The 18272-nt window shown below is 40.3% G+C and overlaps 1 protein-coding gene across 1 annotated transcript in view; it reads right to left on the bottom strand.

Annotated features, from left to right (window-relative positions):
* The window catches only part of LOC148851021 (exocyst complex component SEC3A), a 128877-nt gene that overhangs the window by 100136 nt on the left and 10469 nt on the right, over positions 1-18272 (bottom strand). Inside the window, exons 2-5 of the mRNA XM_088942820.1 lie at positions 14440-14516; positions 12518-12598; positions 12253-12320; positions 11967-12069 (exon numbers count right to left, since the gene is read on the bottom strand). Coding sequence (XP_088798946.1) covers positions 11967-12069; positions 12253-12320; positions 12518-12598; positions 14440-14516 — 329 coding nt within the window. The remainder of the gene's footprint in view (positions 1-11966; positions 12070-12252; positions 12321-12517; positions 12599-14439; positions 14517-18272) is intronic.

Below are 18272 nucleotides of genomic sequence, written 5' to 3'. Positions count from 1 at the left end.
GGCCGTTCAGGAGTAGTCAAGTAAAGAGGCAAGCCTTGGTCTCCATAAGAGTTTCTCCACGGCACTTCCATTCGAAAAACCAGTTCTCGAGCAGGGTTGAAAATGGGACGATGATAGATCAGGATTAGCGTCTCCTATCTTTTTTGCCCCCCCTCTCGTCACATGGTTATTTAAGCAGTCATGTGAATGTTTCTCTAACATAGGCCCCAGCCGATTTGTAGGCCCACTTACTAAAACGGTTAGCTTCTGTTTTAGCCCAGTTTAAAAGAAATTTGTTTTAGTAGAAATAACTAATTGCAGATTTAGTCGAGTTTCTTGTGAAAGGAAAGAGGGGGAAGATGAAGATTTCAGCAGTAGAGAAGAAAGGAGAAGAAGAAAAGAGTAGGAAGTCAACTAGGATTCTAAATTAATCCTAGCCACCTACCTCTCATTATATTTATACCTAACTTAAAGGATGAGATATTACAAGGATGCCCTTAGTAGGGCGGCTATTAATATAGCTAAACAGTCACAACTTAAAAAAACATAAACTAATGGGCCTAAAACCCAAAAACTTCCTAACTAAATAAAAAACAACTCGGACCAACTCAACACTCCCCCTCAAGTTGGGAGTAAATGTCACACATTCCCAACTTGCGTAGATCATGCTCCATCTTGTTCTTTGCAATACCTTTCGTGAGAACATCAGTGAGCAGCAGATCAGAAGCAATGTATGGAAGACAAACTTCTCCAGAAGTCACCATTTCTCTGATAAAATGTCTATCCACTTCAATGTGCTTAGTTCGGTCATGCTGGACTGGGTTATGGGCAATGTTAATTGCTGCCTGGTTATCACAATATATCATCATAGGTTCTTCTGCCAGTACACCAATTTCTTCTAACAGCGAACGGATCCAGAGAAGTTCTAAAACTCCATGTGCCATGGCCCTGTATTCGGATTCAGCACTTGATCTTGCCAACACTGTTTGTTTCTTACTCTTCCATGAGACAAGGTTACCCCCAACAAGGGTGCACACTCCTAAAGTTGATCTCCTGTCATCAAGGCATCCTGCCCAATCTGCATCTGTCTAAGCCTCTAGTTTCAACTATCCATGATCAGTAAACAATATGCCTCTGCCCGGGTGTCCCTTCAGATAAGCAAAAATCCCGTCAACTGCCTCCCAATGCTGGACTCGTGGAGCAAGCATGTATTGACTTACTACACTTACTACATAGGAAATGTCTGGTCTTGTCATACACAAGTATAGCATCCGACCGACAAGTCTCTGATATATCCCAATATCCTTTACGGGTTCACCTTCTGATGCATTGATTTTATGGTTCTGATCAATAGCGGTGCTGATTGCCTTTGTTCCAAGCTTCCCTGTCTCTTGAAGGAGATCCAAGACATACTTCCTTCGAGAGATAAAAATTCCATGTTTTGATCTTGCAACTTCAATGCCTAAGAAGTATCTCAGTTCTCCAAGATCCTTAATTTCAAATTCTTTATGTAGGTTCCTTTTCAGACCATCAATCTTACTCAAATCATTCCCGGTGACAACAATATCATCCACATAAACAATTAGGACTGACACCGAAGATCCCCTTCACTTCACAAATAAGGTGTGATCGGATTGAGTTTGAGTGTAGCCAAAAGCAATCAAGGCCTTTCTGAATCTATCAAACCATGCTCTGGGAGATTGTTTCAAGCCATAAAGTGACTTCTTAAGCCTGCATACCTTTCCCTTTTCAGTATCATTGTAAAAGCCAGCAGGAAGATCCATATACACTTCTTGCAGATCCCCATTTAGGAAAGTATTCTTCACATCAACTTGAAACAAGGGCCAAGAGTATGACGCAGCAAGAGAAAGAAGTAACCGAACAGAGGTCATCTTTGCAACTGGTGAAAAGGTCTCTAAGTAATCAATGCCATAGGTTTGTGTGTACCCTTTTGCAACAAGTCTTGCCTTGTACCTTTCTATACTTCCATCTGCTTATATTTTATTGTGTAAACCCATCTGCATCTAGCTATCTCCTTGCCTTCTGGTAGATCCACAATGTCCCATGTCTGATTCTTAATCAAAGCTACCATCTCTTCTTGCATAGTTGTCTTCCACTCAGGTTTGGAGAGAGCCTCACTAACACCCTTGGGTATAGACACTGAATCAAGAGAGGAAAGAAAAGCACGGTAGGAAAGAAAAGCAATAGGGAGATCAAGGTTATCTATAACAGCGTTAGTAGGATCAATGGGAACTGAAATAGTAGCGGGACCAAGAGGAATACCTGAATCCATGTCAACCGAATTTGGAGTCTCCAAGGAATCAATAGGAAGTGATGTGAGTTCTGCTGTAGTGGAATCAACCTCCTTGTGAAGTCTCTATCGTAAGCAATGCTGAGAAGCATAACGCAAAGGAGGTGGCGAGGTACGTGGATTCAAAACACTCCCCCTGAGAAGGATTCTTTGAGAAGAAGTACGTGGATTCAAAAAGGTGACATCCATGGTAACATACCAACTCCTAGAGACTGGATCATAGCAGCAGCACCCTTTCCAATTCTCTGCATATCCAAGGAAGACACACTTCTTTGCCTTGGGATCAAGCTTCGAGCGGTGAGGACCAAGGATATGTGCAAAGCAGACACACCCAAACACCTTGAGAGGAATATGAAACATCTCCCCTGAGGAAAAGGGAGACTAAATGGGGTGCTGAATCCAAGTATATGAGAGGGCACCCTGTTAATCAGATATACTGCTATGAGAACTGCATCACCTCAAAACCGAACTGGAACTGTAGATGTGATCATCATGCTTCTTGCAATCTCAACAATGTGTCTGTTCTTCCTTTCTGCAACACCATTTTGCTATGGACTGTAGAGACAACTTCTCTGATGGTCAACACCACATTCTAACAGATATGAGGCAAGGTGTCTTTCAAAATATTCCCTGGCACTGTCGGATATGAACACCTTTATTCTTGTTCCAAACAGTGTTAGTACCATTTGATGAAATTGCCTCACCAAAGGTGGTACTTCATCGCGGGATCTCATCAGGTAAATCCACGAGTATCGTGAGAAATCATCCACAAATATGAGAAAATAGCGATAGCCTCCTATAGAAGGAACACGGTAAGGGCCCCACACATCCGAATGAATAACATAAAAAGAAGAAGAACATCTTTTATTACTAGGTTTAAATGAATGTCTACAATGCTTTCCAAGTTGACAACCTTCACACTCCAGACTTGACAAACTAACAGACTCAAAAAGTTTTGGAAACAAAAAACTCAAAGAAAAAAAAGGTAAATTGCCCAAACGAATATGCCAAAGCATAATTTGACCCACAAACCCTGACTCACTATCCCTGCTGACATGATGACTCTGATGAGGAGGAAGTACATTCAGGAGGTAGATTCCATTCACTTCATGACCACTCCCAATCGTCCTCTTTTAATCCAGATCCTGCAAAATACAATGACCAGGAGAAAAAATTACTGAGCAATTCAGGTTCTTAGTCAGACTACTAACAGATAACAAATTAGTGCTCAATCTGAGAACATTAAGGACAGAGGGTAGAGAAATAGAATCACTAATCTTGATAGATCCCTTCCCAGCAATAGGAACATGGGATCCATCAGCTATAGAGACCCTATCTCTGCTAGAACAGAGCTGGTAAGTTGAAAAAATAGTAGAGCTCTGGGTCATGTGTTTTGAGGCTCCAGAATCTATAATCCAAGGAGGTCCCTCCTTACATAAAGTAGAAACATAATTTTTAGTGACGTGTGAACTACCTGTGTGAGCAAAGGAAGTAGAGTGGACTCCACCAGTGCCACCTGTACCTTGCTGTCCACTTGCGGCTGAACTGGAACTGATTGTTCCCACTGGTTCAGAAGTAGCCCATACCTCTCAAGTTCGGCCCTTACTGCAACAGCTGCAACAGACTCCAGAGCAATTATAGTAGGAGGGGCCGGAATGTCACCAGTAACTGCCATGTGTGCATTTCCCTTCTTATTTTTCAATCTAGTCGGCACAAGATGTGGGTGAAGCTTCCAGCAAGTATCTCTTGTGTGTTTAGGCTTCTTATAGTAGTCACAAATCAAATCTCTTTTATCTTCCTTCTTGATTTCACTGCCACCCCGATCTCCGCTTTGTTTAGGTTTCACAGCACTTACCATGGCAGACTGATCAGGAATAAGGTTTTTCATATCACATCTCTCCTGCACTCCTCCCCTGACACAAAGGCATATGCCTGAGAGAGAGTAACACTGTCCTTGGAAAGAAGATGTTGTCGTGCAATATCATACTTAGGATTAAGGCCAGCAAGAAATTCAAATACCCTATACTTTTCTCTATATGTTTCTGATAGGTAGTTGCAACCTTAGTGGTTTCCCAAGCAAATGTCTCTAAATGGTCAATCTCCTGCCACAGGGTTTTAAGGGCTGAAAAATAGGCTGCAACAGATCTATCTCCCTGCCTTATAGAAATAATCTAATTTCTCAACTGATAAACCCTAGCAACATTCTCCCTATGTGAATAGGTTTCTGCAACCCCATCACATATTTCCTTAGTTGTATTTGCCCATAAAAAATTTTTACTTATATGGGGCAACATGGAATTACACAACCAAGTCATCACCATATAATTCTCTTGTACCCACCGGAAGTTGCTAGTTTCGAGTTTCACCTCTTCACCAATGATATACCCTAATTTCCCACAAGCACCAATGGCCATCTTTGTAGATTGTGACCATTCTAAGTAATTTGCACCATCCAACCTAACTGTAGTAATGGTCCCAGCCGCGAAAGGGTCTCCAGCACCTCCTCCCACTGGTCTCATTTCACTCCCAGGCTTATTTCCAACTCCGTGGCCCTCCATGCTTCTCAAAAAATGTAAATAAAATAACTTAAATTTGCAACAAGATCAAACAAAACACTTTTTGGAACCAACAACACCTTTCTGGTGTCCTAGACTTTCTTCCGACAAAAGATTCTTTTTTTGTGAGATGGGAGAAGAGAGAGAAGAGACAGTCGCTCTCTCTAGAAGCCTCCAAATCAGGCAGGACTTGAATCACCCCTTACAAAAAACTCCAAGGAACCCTAAAAAATTAGGGCACCACTTCCTAGGTCAAAATTGAAGAGTCCAACAGAAACAAGACTCTTCCCCTTTCTCCAATTTTTCCTGATTTTGATGAGAAGCCCTACACCAGCTACAAGGCACACAGGTCCATCAAAAAAAATCCAAGAACTAGGCTTACCTAAGAGCTTCAATCAGCCTCTTAAATCGCCATGCAGTCGGCCGATCTAGGGTTGCATGATAGAATGACTTCAAGGAACCTTCGGCCCGCTCTAATACCAAGTAGAAATAACTAATTGCAGATTTAGCCGAGTTTCTTGTGAAAGGAAAGAGGGGAAAGATGAAGATTTCAGCAGTAGAGAAGAAAGGATAAGAAGAAAAGAGTAGGAAGTCAACCAGGATTCTAAATTAACTCTAGCCGCCTACCTCTCGTTATATTTATACTTAACTTAAAGGATGAGATATTACAACTGTTAAGATGTGCCAAATAGGGGTAGTTTAGTCTTCTTCTGTTTATTAAATAACTTGCTTATGTGGCAGTGTTATTAGAGTTACTCTGCCCCGCACTTAAGTAAGGTCATTTCTGTCTTTATAACTATGATTAGAACCTAATATAGATTAAGGGGGTCGACTGAATGGGCAACCCATCAGATTTTCGACAGACCCTTCTTCTTCTTCTTCTTCTTCTTCTTCTTCTTCTTCTTCTTCTTCTTCTTCTTCTTCTTCTTCTTCTTCCTATTCGGACTACTGTAGCAACAGTCAAAACATGGTATCAGAGCAATGCTCCTGACCTAAGTCAGTTGGTAAAGCACCTCAGGACTGTTCGTGACTCTTCACCTTCGTTTCTGATCAGTCGATGGAGAGAATTGGTTCGCCCTAGGTCAGAAACAGTACAGCTTGTGTCTTGCTGCGCATAACCTTCTTCAACAAGGAAAGTGACTTCAGTAGTGAATGGTTGATTGATATTCTCAAAGGAAGGTCGGTTCTCTCTTCTTCTAGTGTTACTTATATTTCTAGGTAGAAACCCTACAAGAAGTTGTTGTACTAAGTAGAACCTAGAGAACTAGGTTCATTGTTGCCCTAGGAAGGGCTATGTGTGCAGTAGCCGAATGTGTAGGGCTGCTGTAAGTTGTTTTGTAATAGCCGAATGTGTAGGGCTGTTGTAAGTTGTTGTGTAATGCCCTCTTGATACGGTATAAGGTAGAATGCAGTGACCTTGCCGAGTGGTATAAGGTAGAATGCTGTAAGTTGTTGTAGCGCAGTAGCCGAGTGGTATAAGGTAGAATGCATGACCTTGCCGAACTCCTTGTGGTTGTGTAATGCCCTCTTAAGTGTGTTAAATAAGTCTGAACTGGGTGCAGCAGATTTGGCTGTGTTGTGGTGCTTGAGTGGTTGTAAGAGGCCTCTACTTGTGATTAGTGAATGGTAAACTGATGCTTAGGTGGGACATAAGTGTGTGAAGTCAGCAATAGTGTGAATAAGAACAAGTGTGTGAAGTCAGCAGTGGTGTTTAGAGGCTGTAATAGGGGCTGAAATATCAAACTGTGAACAACATCAATCAGCTTGTAGCTGAGAAGTAAAGTTAGAGACAACTGTGAAAAGGTACAATGGCAGCAATAGGAGATGGCTACAATGATCAGAAACCTAGTGTAGTAATTTCTTCCGACTACCTAGGAGTACAAATGACCTCAATTAAGCTAAATGGGGAGAACTATGTTCCATGGGCTAAATCCGTGAAAGTTTTTCTCAAGGCAAAGAAGAAAGCAAAGCATGTTAGAGATGAGAAGCCACCGATTGACTCTCCAGGGTTTGATGATTGGGAACAAGAAGATGCTCAAATCATGACTTGGCTGTGGAATAATATGGAACCCAAAATCAGTGCCAAGTTCATGTTCCTTGATATGGCTAAGGATATATGGGAGCATGCTAAGAAGCTATATTCTGGACAAGATAACACAACAAGAGTATATCAGCTGTATCAGGAGTACTTTGATTTGCAACAAGTAACCAAAACACTAGAAGAGTACTATGCCTGCATGAAGGATATAAGGAATGAACTCAATGTCTATCATCCCCTTACTCCAGATATTCAAGTTTAGCAACAGCAAAGGGAGCAGCTAGATGTTACAAGATTTTTAGTGGGGTTGAAGTCGGAATATGAACCAGTCAGAGCTCAAATATTGGGGGGCTCTACTCTTCCTACACTTGAGGAAGTATTCTCAAGACTTCGTAGAATCTCTTTGGGCCAGACAGAGAACCCCACACAGTATGATAGATCAGCACTTGTGACAGCTAGAGGTGGTGGACATAGTACAAGAGGGGGAGGTCATTCCAGAGGGGGCCGTGGCAATTCCATGATTGGTAGGGGTGGCCGTGACTCAGGGGGAGGCTGTGGCAGAGGAAAAAAAAACTCTACAAGGGAGTTTTTTACTTTCTTACTACATTTCAGATAATGGTCGTGAATACTTTCTTACTACATTTCAACAGTATTTAGAACAGCATGGCATTATTCATCAGACCTCGTGTGCTTTCACCCCTCAACAAAATGGGGTGGCTGAACGGAAGAATCGTCATCTTCTTGAAATTGATCGGTCTATGCTTCACCACATGCATGTTCCTAAACGGTTTTGGAGTGATGTTGTACTCACTGCAAGTTTTCTCATTAATCGGATGCCCTCTTATATTCTTCATGGTCGGTCCCCCTTCTCCATCTTATTTCCCACTTTATCTCCGTTTCCATTAACTCCTCATGTCTTTGGTTGTGTGTGCTTTGTTCATAATCTGAGTCCTGGAATAGACAAGCTAGATGCACGCTCAATTAAATGTGTTTTCCTTGGCTACTCTCGGACTCAAAAAGGGTACAAGTGTTACAATCCTATTGCCCGAAAGTGCTATGTCTGCCCTGATGTCACATTTTTTGAGTCTGTCCCCTTCTTCTCCAGTCATGAAGCACCCTTGTCCTCACCCTTACCTCCTCTTCCTCTTCCTATCAGTGATTCAGTTCCAGAGGCTATTGTTGGAGTAGACTCATCTCCTCATCCAGTGCAGGTCACCACTGAACGACCACCGATCTGACAAGTGTATACACGTCGAACGACACCGGCCCCTCCTGCTTCTACCTCATCTACGGATCCTCTCATGGCTCCTATTGCTGAACCTTCAGATCTTGACCTACCCATTGCCTTACGGAAAGGTAAACGTAGTTCCACACTCCATCCCATTTTCAATTTTGTTTCATTAACTCGTCTTTCTGCATCACATCGCCAGTTTGTTTCACTTTTGTCTTCTATTTCCCTACCTAACAATGTTCAAGAAGCTCTTAGTTCACCTGGATGGCGGCGGGCAATGGAGGAGGAACTTTCTGCTCTTCAACATACTCAAACGTGGGAACTTACTACTCTTCCACCTGGGAAGCATGTTGTGGGTTGTAAATGGGTGTATACTGCGAAATACTTGCCAGATGGTAGTGTGGAGCGTCTGAAGGCCAGACTTGTTGCTAAAGGCTACTCATAGGTGTATGGTGTGGACTATATGGAGACATTCTCACCGGTGGCTAAAATTGGTTCCGTTCGTGTCCTAATTTCCTTGGCAGTTATGTATGATTGGCCTCTCCTTCAACTTGACATAAAGAATGCCTTCCTCCATGGTGATCTAGTGGAGGAGGTATATATGGAGCAACCACCTAGGTTTGTTGCTCAGGGGGAGGGTGGAAAGGTGTGCAGGCTGAAGAAAGCAATTTATGGGTTGAAGCAATCTCCACGTGCTTGGTTTGGGAAGTTCAGCGAAGTGGTGAAGAGTTTTGGAATGAAGCAATGCCAGGTTGATCACTCAGTGTTCAGCTATGACTCAGAAGCTAGGAAGATTTTATTAATGGTATATGTGGATGATATTGTCATCACTGGTAGTGATAAATTGGGGATTGGCAAACTAAAAGTATTTCTGCAAAATCATTTTCAAACAAAGGACCTTGAAACATTAAAGTATTTCTTGGGAATAGAGGTTGCCAGGTCAAAACAAGGTGTGAATCTATGCCAAAGGAAATATGTCCTTGATCTATTGGAAGAAACAGGACTGTTAGGTGCAAAACCGGCTGAGACCCCTATGGAACCAAATGTTAAGTTGAGCAGTGATACAGGAGAAATATTTGAAGATCCTAGAAGGTATAGACAACTAGTGGGAAAGCTGAACTATCTGACTATCACGAGACCCGACATCTCCTTTGCAATCAGTGTGGTGAGCCAATTCATGTAGAACCCTCGTATACCTCACTGAGATGTAGTCCTTAGAATTGTAAGGCATCTGAAAGGTGCTCCAGGCCGTGGGCCATTGTATAAACCAGGAGGAAAACTTGAAGTAGTTGGGTATACAGATGCATATTGGGCAGGCTCAGTGAGTGACAAAAGATCTACTACAGGCTATTGCACATTTCTGGGAGGAAATCTTGTGACATGGAAGAGTAAAAAGGAGACGATTGTAGCCAGAAGCAGTGCTGAAGCCGAATATAGGGCCATGGCTCACACTACCTGTGAATTAGTGTGGCTAAGGAATCTCCTACAAGAAATTGGGTTTCACATGGATAAACCTATGAAATTGTACTGTGACAACCAAGCTGCACTACATATCTCATCCAATCCTATCTTTCATGAGAGAACAAAGCACATAGAGGTTGATTGCCACTTTGTGAGAGAGAAGGTTCTTGCCAGAGAGATAAATATAGAACATGTGGGCTCCAATGAATAGTGGGCAGATTTGTTTACAAAAGCTCTAAGCTCAGGGAAAGTGAACTATCTATGTAACAAGCTGGGATTATATGACATATATTCTCCAGCTCGAGGGGGAGTGTTAAGATGTGCCGAATAGGGGTAGTTTAGTCTTCTTCTGTTTATTAAGTAACTTGCTTATGTGGCAGTGTTATTAGAGTTACTCTGCCCCACACTTAAGTAAGGTCATTTCTGTCTTTGTAACTATGATTAGAACCTAATATAGATTAAGGGGGTCGACTGAATGGGCAACCCATCAGATTTTCGACAGACCCTTCTTCTTCTTCTTCTTCTTCTTCTTCTTCTTCTTCTTCTTCTTCCTGTTCGGACTACTGTAGCAACAGTCAAAACAACAACGATGCCCTTAGTAGGGCGGCTACTAATATAGCTGAACAGTCGCAACTTAAAAAAACATAAACTAATGGGCCTAAAGCCCAACAACTTCCTAACTAAATAAAAAACAACTCGGACCAACTCAACAGTTTTCTTTAAAGGCCCACCTTCTAAACTAACTGAGACTGTCTTAGGCCCAAGAATACAAGTTTCTTGTTCAACATTCAGTGTGGATACATTACACGTGGCAGCCATATATTTTGTACTTACTCCATTTGTCAGAACTTCTACATAAGTGTTGTTGTTGCCTTTGCTTGCACGCCTCAATATTGGCTCTGCAGCAAAGCCTTTTGTATTCTTCAACCCTAAGTTTTCCATTTCTGAGTAAACCTCAGCTAATTTGAATTTAGCCAATCTCTGTGATCCATGTAGGTATTCATCTTCTAGCACTTCGTCTTCCCTTCTCCTAGAACCTCTCCAGAGGTCTGCTTCAATGGAGGTCAAGATCCATGCTGAATAGAAGACATCATCAGCAAGCACCTGAATTTTCCTTGGAATTTCTTCAGGCTCCACTCCATTCACTCTCAAAGCCACAGAATGAAGATCTAAAGCAAAGACACTAGCTCGTTTTGCCTTACATAACGAATGCAATCGACTGAAAGATCTCCAGCTTCCACAGGTGGAATGGAAGCCCAACAATTTGAATGGCTACACCATCCTCCACTGAAAAATCTTTGGAGTTGGAGCTAGGGGACCATCTCATCACTGTCGCTGCCCCAGTCTTCAGCACCAAATTCAAAGCACTGATATCTAGCTCCTCTCCCATCAAGTCTAACAGAGCTTTACAGTCTTCAAAGGGGGTAAACAGGATTGGACCTTTGACCTTTAGATTCTTAGCTATGTCCTCTGCTACAAGCCTCCAGTTTTCTGGTTTCCTTTCAACTTCAACCACCAGTTTCTTTTCCCATTATACCTTTTTCTATATTATAAGCCAACTTATCAGTACCCAGACCATTTACCAAGAAGTGACAACCAGGGTATTTATCCTTCAGAGGGCAGATACTACTTGTTTCTCCAGAAACCTGTTTCATCTCAGAAGTTTCCCAAGAAATCTAGTAACACATTTTTGGTTTCTCTCCAACTTGACCCATTCTTTCCTTCGGGTATGCATACTAGTTGTTTATTGCCTTTTCCAAAGTATTCGATGAGTGCCAGGAATCTACCTTTCTTGTTCCATCTTCTTTCAGCAAAATATCTTTGATTGTTTCCTTCTTTGGAGCTCTTCCAAGCTGTTTATGTATTTGCTTGAAGTGCCTCTTCTACAAACATTCTGAACCATTCAATCACATCAAAACCTACTAACAATACCGTGGATTTTCCCATCTCCCTGATCTTCAGTGTGGTCTTCCCTTTCACTTTAAGCTTCTCAAAAAGTAGTGATTTTGCCTCAGCTTTTTGAGATCTTCTCCAGGTTTCTATCTGCTTAAACTCCATCTTCTCCAGGTTCCATTTAATTTGTTTCATGACAAATTAAGAGCCAGGGCTTTGACTAAGTTACTTTGTTCTGGTGAGATTGTCTGAAAAGGTCCATTTTATGACAAGTGAAGCTAATAATTTGACTCCGACAATGAAAATAAGTATTCACATCACAGTGAGAAACTTCCGGTTATACTAGAACAATAAAAGATACTTTTCTGCATATAAAAAGAAGCTAAGGTTATCAAACAACCCAATGTTGTAGCCACTCCCTGTAAACCCTATGAGATACAGTGACATCAAACAAATAGAAATAATCAAGGAAGAAAACAGATGCATTAGCATTCCCACCTTAGCCCAAAGAGCCATCTCAACAATATCAATGCCAACAACTTTGGGAAGATGGCCTAGTAGCTCCTTGCACACGTTTAAGATGCAAAGCAGAAGGCGATTCCTACAAGCAAAAAGAAAATAAATGAATAAGCAAGGTGTTGAGCAATTAAAAACTGACAAAATACCCTTTAAAATTTGTAAAGGTCAATATAGACCTTGGTCTGCCAGTCAAGAAGTGGCACCTTAGCAACAAATAAAATAGATACTTGGATTGAAAATAATTGCATATACCCTAAATACGCACCTGTCACTGATGTTGCGCATGGTCCACTGAGGTTGAGCAACACTTTGGCTTCTAAGGTTATCAAATCCCTGTTTGTCCCAAGGGGGGAGAGAGAGAGAGAATGGAATAAGATTAGTTTTTTGAACATAACAAAGAAACTCTTCTTGTTACAAAAGTGGCAACATTATTCTCAATCCAGCTGATCAACAAAACTGAATATTTTTAAACTGCCACATAAATTTTAAAAGTAAACTAGTATAAAGTATAAATTCAGATGGAGCATTACCAGTGTAAACGTGCAGCCACTGGGGTCATTTGCAATAACCTCTACCTTTGATAGATGCTTTAGCTTGTATAGTTTTGCAGGCTACAGATGCATCAAAAAAACTTAATCATTCCAAACCCAATCTTAGAGCAACGCAACAAGGAATGATATAAATAACTAGATTAAACAGACAGTAAAAAAGGTGATGGAAGCATGGTATTAAGGGGATCTGAGCATGAAAAGAAAAAAGAAAATATGGAGGCCCATTCCAATAATCATCATTTTCATGGTTTGAAGGTAAACAAAACCCAAAGATATTCAAGAATAAGGCCTCTGAAAATGATGAGGTGAGCAGGAATACCACTGCAGTGGTATACAATTGGCTAACCACCTCTAGATGTTTTCAAAATGTTTGATTTCATAGAAGCTTCTCCTTGGATGTTTCATTGGGCTAAAAGCTTTTGGGAGGCTGATAAGTCTTATTTCTGGATGTACAGTTACTTTTTGTACTGCTGTATATGATAACTTTCTTTTCTCACAAAAAATAAAGATGAATAACGAGATTGCTTCAGTGATCACTCATTGTTTTTCATTGCTGATATCCTTAGCCTTGCAGATCTAAGGATAAATAACTTAGCCTTCCAATCATAGTTGTCAAGGCAACATCTAAGCGATGCCGCGAATTTCATGGATCACCTCACCCGGATGCCATGTGATTTTTATATAAGGTGTTGTTCACCCAGAGAATTAGGCAGGTGCTTAGATACATTAAGATCATTTTAATATATTTTGATAATTTTTTATTGGTTGTTTTGTTTTTTTTTTTTAAATAGAACCCGTTACGTGTTAATTTTTTTCTTATAACAATACAGAAAAATAACAAAATACTTGTAAAAAATACAAACAAATAACAAAATAAAATTCACTTTTTGTTTTCTTGTAGGGTTTCTGTTGCATTGAACTAAAGAGAGTTCCAACTGGGAACTTCATCATTTCTCAGCTCGAACTTGAACAGATAAGTAACAAGTTTCACTTCTACAATCCACCCAAACCCTGTCTTCTTCTTCTTCTTCTTCTCTTCAATTTTCCACTTTTCTAAAAATAAAACAGGAGCTCCACCCTCCATCCTCCTTCTCTTCAAAACAAAACAGGGGCTACAACCCCTGCTTTCTTCTTCTATTTCTTGTTGTTTTTTCAAACTTTTCTTATTTCTTTGCATGATTAAGTTCTAACTATTTTTCTTTTCTTTGTACTTTAAGGATTTTATTGCCAATGGTTAGTATGCATGCCTTGACAATAGCTCTCCTAATTGTTGACTTTTCCAGAGAATATTTTGAGTTTAAAGGTGTTGAGATTCAGCAGTTTTTTATGTTTTCTTCTTATTTAGAATCATTAGTTAGTGTTATTGGGCCCAAGGCCCATTAGTTTATATTATTTTTTTGGGACTGTTTTTTCTGTTGTTAGCAGTAGCCACCCTATTAAGGGCATATTAGTCATTGTAATCAGTTTTATTTTATGAGTATATAAGACAATGAATGGAGTGGCTATCATTATTGGCTTCTCCCCATCTCTTCTTTTCTTCTCACCAAGAACCTTTTTTCTTTTCTTTCTATCACTGTTATCAGATCAGAATACTGTTTTTTTTTTCTACTAAAGGATAACAAATGACAATATGGATATGTGAAATAAAAGCTGTTCTGATGAATTAAACAATGGTCCCACATTAATACAACACTTGTACAGCTGTCTTTAAAATGAAACAAGTACCAGTGCAATATTTGTAGAACCATTTACTGAAGAGGTTCTATACTTCTATGAGGATCATTTTTTATGGATGTTCTATGAGGATCATTACATGAAGGTCTAACAAAGAACCATAACAAAATAAGACCTGAAGTGATTGAATATTTTGTGTTCATAAGAAATGCAGAACATATAATTACCTCAAGAACTCCTCCAGAGGAATACTTTAAGACTCTAAGAAAAGCTTTAGTCCTCTGACCCTTTGAAGAATATTTTGCTGTATAAACAAATAGTGATTACAGTTCATGCATAAAATGACAAGAAAACAGTGGTTACTCTTACTGACAATAGTCAATGAAATAAGAAATGTGACACTGATGTGAGCGCCGGCAGCAGCAGCAGTAATTTAGTGTTCTCAGCAGCAGCAAATTAGTGTTCTCATCCTATCTTATCTATTCAGTATTCTTACTTTATCTGCTTTCAGTAGCAGGGATTAGTAGGAGTCTTATCTTATCTTATCAGTTCAGTAGGATAGATTAAGGGAGCCTTATCTTATCTAACTACAGTTCTTATCTTATCAGTTCAGTCTTATCTTATCAGTTTAATAGGATAGAGTAGTAGATTAGCAAGGAGTCCTCCTAAAAGTAGGATTCTACCTCTTGTAATCTCCCATTTAAGGAGCTGATATTATTCAATAAAGGTATTAAATTTCAGTCAAGAAAGAGAGTAAAAGGAGAGTTAGGTGATCTCTTGGACAAATCACCCTTAGGACGCCAAGATAGGTTCTGCAAGAAAGGGGAGGAACAAGGGAAAACAGGAGGTTTTCCCCGTGGACCGACCCGTGACGAGATCCTATTCCCGGGCCCATAACAACTTGGTATCAGAGCAAGGCGTCATGGGTGACCTTGAGTAGTTGAAGACTAGGGTTCAGGATCTGGAGCTCAAGATCGTGGAAAACAGCACGCAGGGAAGGGGCTGCAACCACAACCAGCCGCCGACTAGATGTGGTAGAATCGTCGGGCGAGCAGCAAGTCATTACCCTAGCGCAGGTTAGCAATACCCAGAATGTCCCGATTAAGCAGGAATCCGGTGTCGTCGAGGTGTTGCAGAACCTTGGGATTGCATATCTTCAAGTTGTTGCATGTGCTGGGGCAAATGCTGGTGAAGGAGCTTGTACGCCTCATGTTGCGGCTGCAAATGTTGCAAAAGAGTGTTTGTTGACTGCAGTCAGATCAGATCCTAGGGCTGCACATATCTGGGTGAATCTTGCTAATGCATACTATTTGGCTGGTGATTATACAAGTGTTGGAAGGTGCCTAGAGAAGGCAGCAAAACTGGAGCCTAATTGCATGTCAACTCGATATACTGTTGCGTTTCATCGTATCAAGGATGCAAAAAGGTCTCAAGATCCCACTGAACAACTTTCATAGGCTGCGAATGAAATGTCTTCAATACTTAGAGAAGGGGACTCTGCAACAATTGAGCTTCGGATAGCATGGGCAGAACTTGCCATGCTTCACAAGGATCAGCAGGAAATTGTAGCAACGTTTGGAACTAGACATAATGATTTGACGAAAGTGGAAGAACGAGCTTTGTACACACTAAAACAGGCAATAGAAGAGGATCCAGATGATGCGGTTCAGTGGCACCAGCTTGGCCTTCACAATCTTTGTACTCTATAGTTCAAGGCATCTCAGAAGTACCTTAAGGCTGCAGTTGGCCGCGGCAAAGAATGCAGCTACGCATGGTCAAATCTTGGTATCTCACTACAGCTGTCTGAGGATGAACCCTCTTCATTGGAGCCCGATCCAGGAGGGCAAAATCATTCCATCTATCCTGGATTCCTTTGACTGTGTTTCAAGACACCCATCCTGAATTCGAGCTTCAGGACAAGCTCGTAGTCTAGAAGGGGAGTAATGATGTCGGCGCCGGCAGCAGCAGCAATAATTTAGTGCAGCAGCAACAGTAATTTAGTGTTCTTAGCAGCAGCAATTTAGTGTTCTCATCCTATCTTATCTATTCAGTGTTCTTACCTTATCTGCTTTCAGTAGCAGGGATTAGTAGGAGTCTTATCTTATCTTATCAGTTCAGTATGATAGATTAAGGGAGCCTTATTTATCTAATTACAGTTCTTATCTTATCTTATCAGTTCAGTAGGATAGATTAAGGAAGTCTTATCTTATCTGATCAGTTCAGTCTTATCTTATCAGTTTAATAGGATAGAGTAGTAGATTAGCAAGAAGTCCTCCTAAAAGTAGGATTCTACCTCTTGTAATCTCCTATTTAAGGAGTTGATATTATTCAATAAAGGTATCGAATTTCAGTCAAGAAAGAGAGTAAAAGGAGAGTTAGGTGATCTGTTGGACAAATCACCCTTAGGACGCCAAGATAGGTTCTGCAAGAAAGGGGAGGAACAAGGGAAAACAGGAGGTTTTCCCCGTGGACCAACCCGTGACGAGATCCTATTCCCGGGCCCATAACAGACACTATGTTGCTAAAACCATGTTGTAAAATTGAAATTCAGAACATAAAAGACACACCTCTTGTCTACATTACACCTTGAAAACAGTTGTAAGGCCAGCTATGTTATGTGGAGCAGAGTGTTAAGCAGTTAAGAAATAACATGTCCAAAAAATGACTAGAAGAAATGTGTATGCTTAGATAGATGAGTGGTAAAACTAGAAAGGATAGAGTCAAAAAAAAAGTCAAGCAAAGGAACCCAGCAGCAGCATTAATAGGTGAAAAAATGAAAGAAAGTAGACTAAGGTGGTTTGATCCCTTACATAGAAAAGCATATACAGCACCTATAAGCCGAAGTGGTTTGTTACAAGTTGAAGAGGCTAGAAGAGGACTTGGGTGGAAGAAGAAATTATTTAAACGCCCATAATTTTGATGATGGGTATGGCACTGAACAGAACAGAATGGTGAAACAGGATTCATGTAGTGATGTAGCCAACTCCATATAGTTGGGACAAAGATTAGATGATGCTGATGATGAATCTGTAATTTTTATTAGTCAATAAGAATGCAGATTAAAGATATAGAAAAAAAGGCTGAAAAGATAGATAAGCTTTACAATATATCCAGGTACAGAGACAGGATTCTCCATTGGGGGGAAGGTGGAGAGCCCCATGGCTCCTGCCCAGAATGTATCACCCTAAGGCAAGGATTAAGGAAAATGCACTAAGGCTAAACCTCAATACCTTAAAATATAATGTACATGGTTCACACTTTAAGATTCCTTATGCGGAAATCCTGTGTTTCATACATTAATCAAATTAGGGTTCTCATCATAAGAATGTGTTAAAGACCAACTCAAAGGTTTCCTGGCAATATGTTTTCTTATTTGTATATAGGATTTTCAGCATTTACTTGAGGTTTTGGATTTATATTAAGAATTTTCTAATAGTCTAAAAAGATCTTTAATAAGGCTCTTACCATTTAGTAGCCCTTTTTTATATGATTAGTAATTCATCTATACATTCTTCTCATATAAAAATATAGTCCCTTTTTGCACAGTTCTACACCTTTTCTCATTTACGTTCATTTTTTTATTGAAATAAAAAGATTCCATGAGGCTTAAGCATCATGTATCAAGCATCCTAGCACCTCACCCCATACCATGATACATCTGTGTTTTAAAACACTGATCTACACTGAAAAACACAAAAGACCTTCCTAAATTTTCAAAATTTCTCCAATTTCATTCCTTCCATACAGCCCAAAAACATTGCAAAATGGTGAGGATTTTGTGTAGATTTGTTAGTTAATTTTGTTTATTATTTGTTTAGATAGGGAGTTGGAACCACAGCACAGTTGTTGGAACCCTTTGGAGTAATGTTTTCTAGGCGCCCTATAAGGGCATATTAGTCATTGTACTCTTTTTTACTTAAAGTATAAATATCAATGAAGAAGGTGTCCAGATCTGTTTTGGCTCTCTTTCTTTCTCAACTCCTTCTCTTCTCCTCTTCTTCCACAAGAAACACTTCTCTTCTTTACAGATTTTTTGATTCAGTAGATTTCTACTTGGTAC

This window comes from Nelumbo lutea, chromosome 5 (assembly GCF_056320005.1).
Source record: "Nelumbo lutea isolate HS-2025 chromosome 5, American lotus-T2T, whole genome shotgun sequence".
Classification (NCBI taxonomy): domain Eukaryota; kingdom Viridiplantae; phylum Streptophyta; class Magnoliopsida; order Proteales; family Nelumbonaceae; genus Nelumbo; species Nelumbo lutea.
Note: the sequence above shows the minus strand (reverse complement) of the source record. Positions and strands in the feature narration are given on the sequence as shown.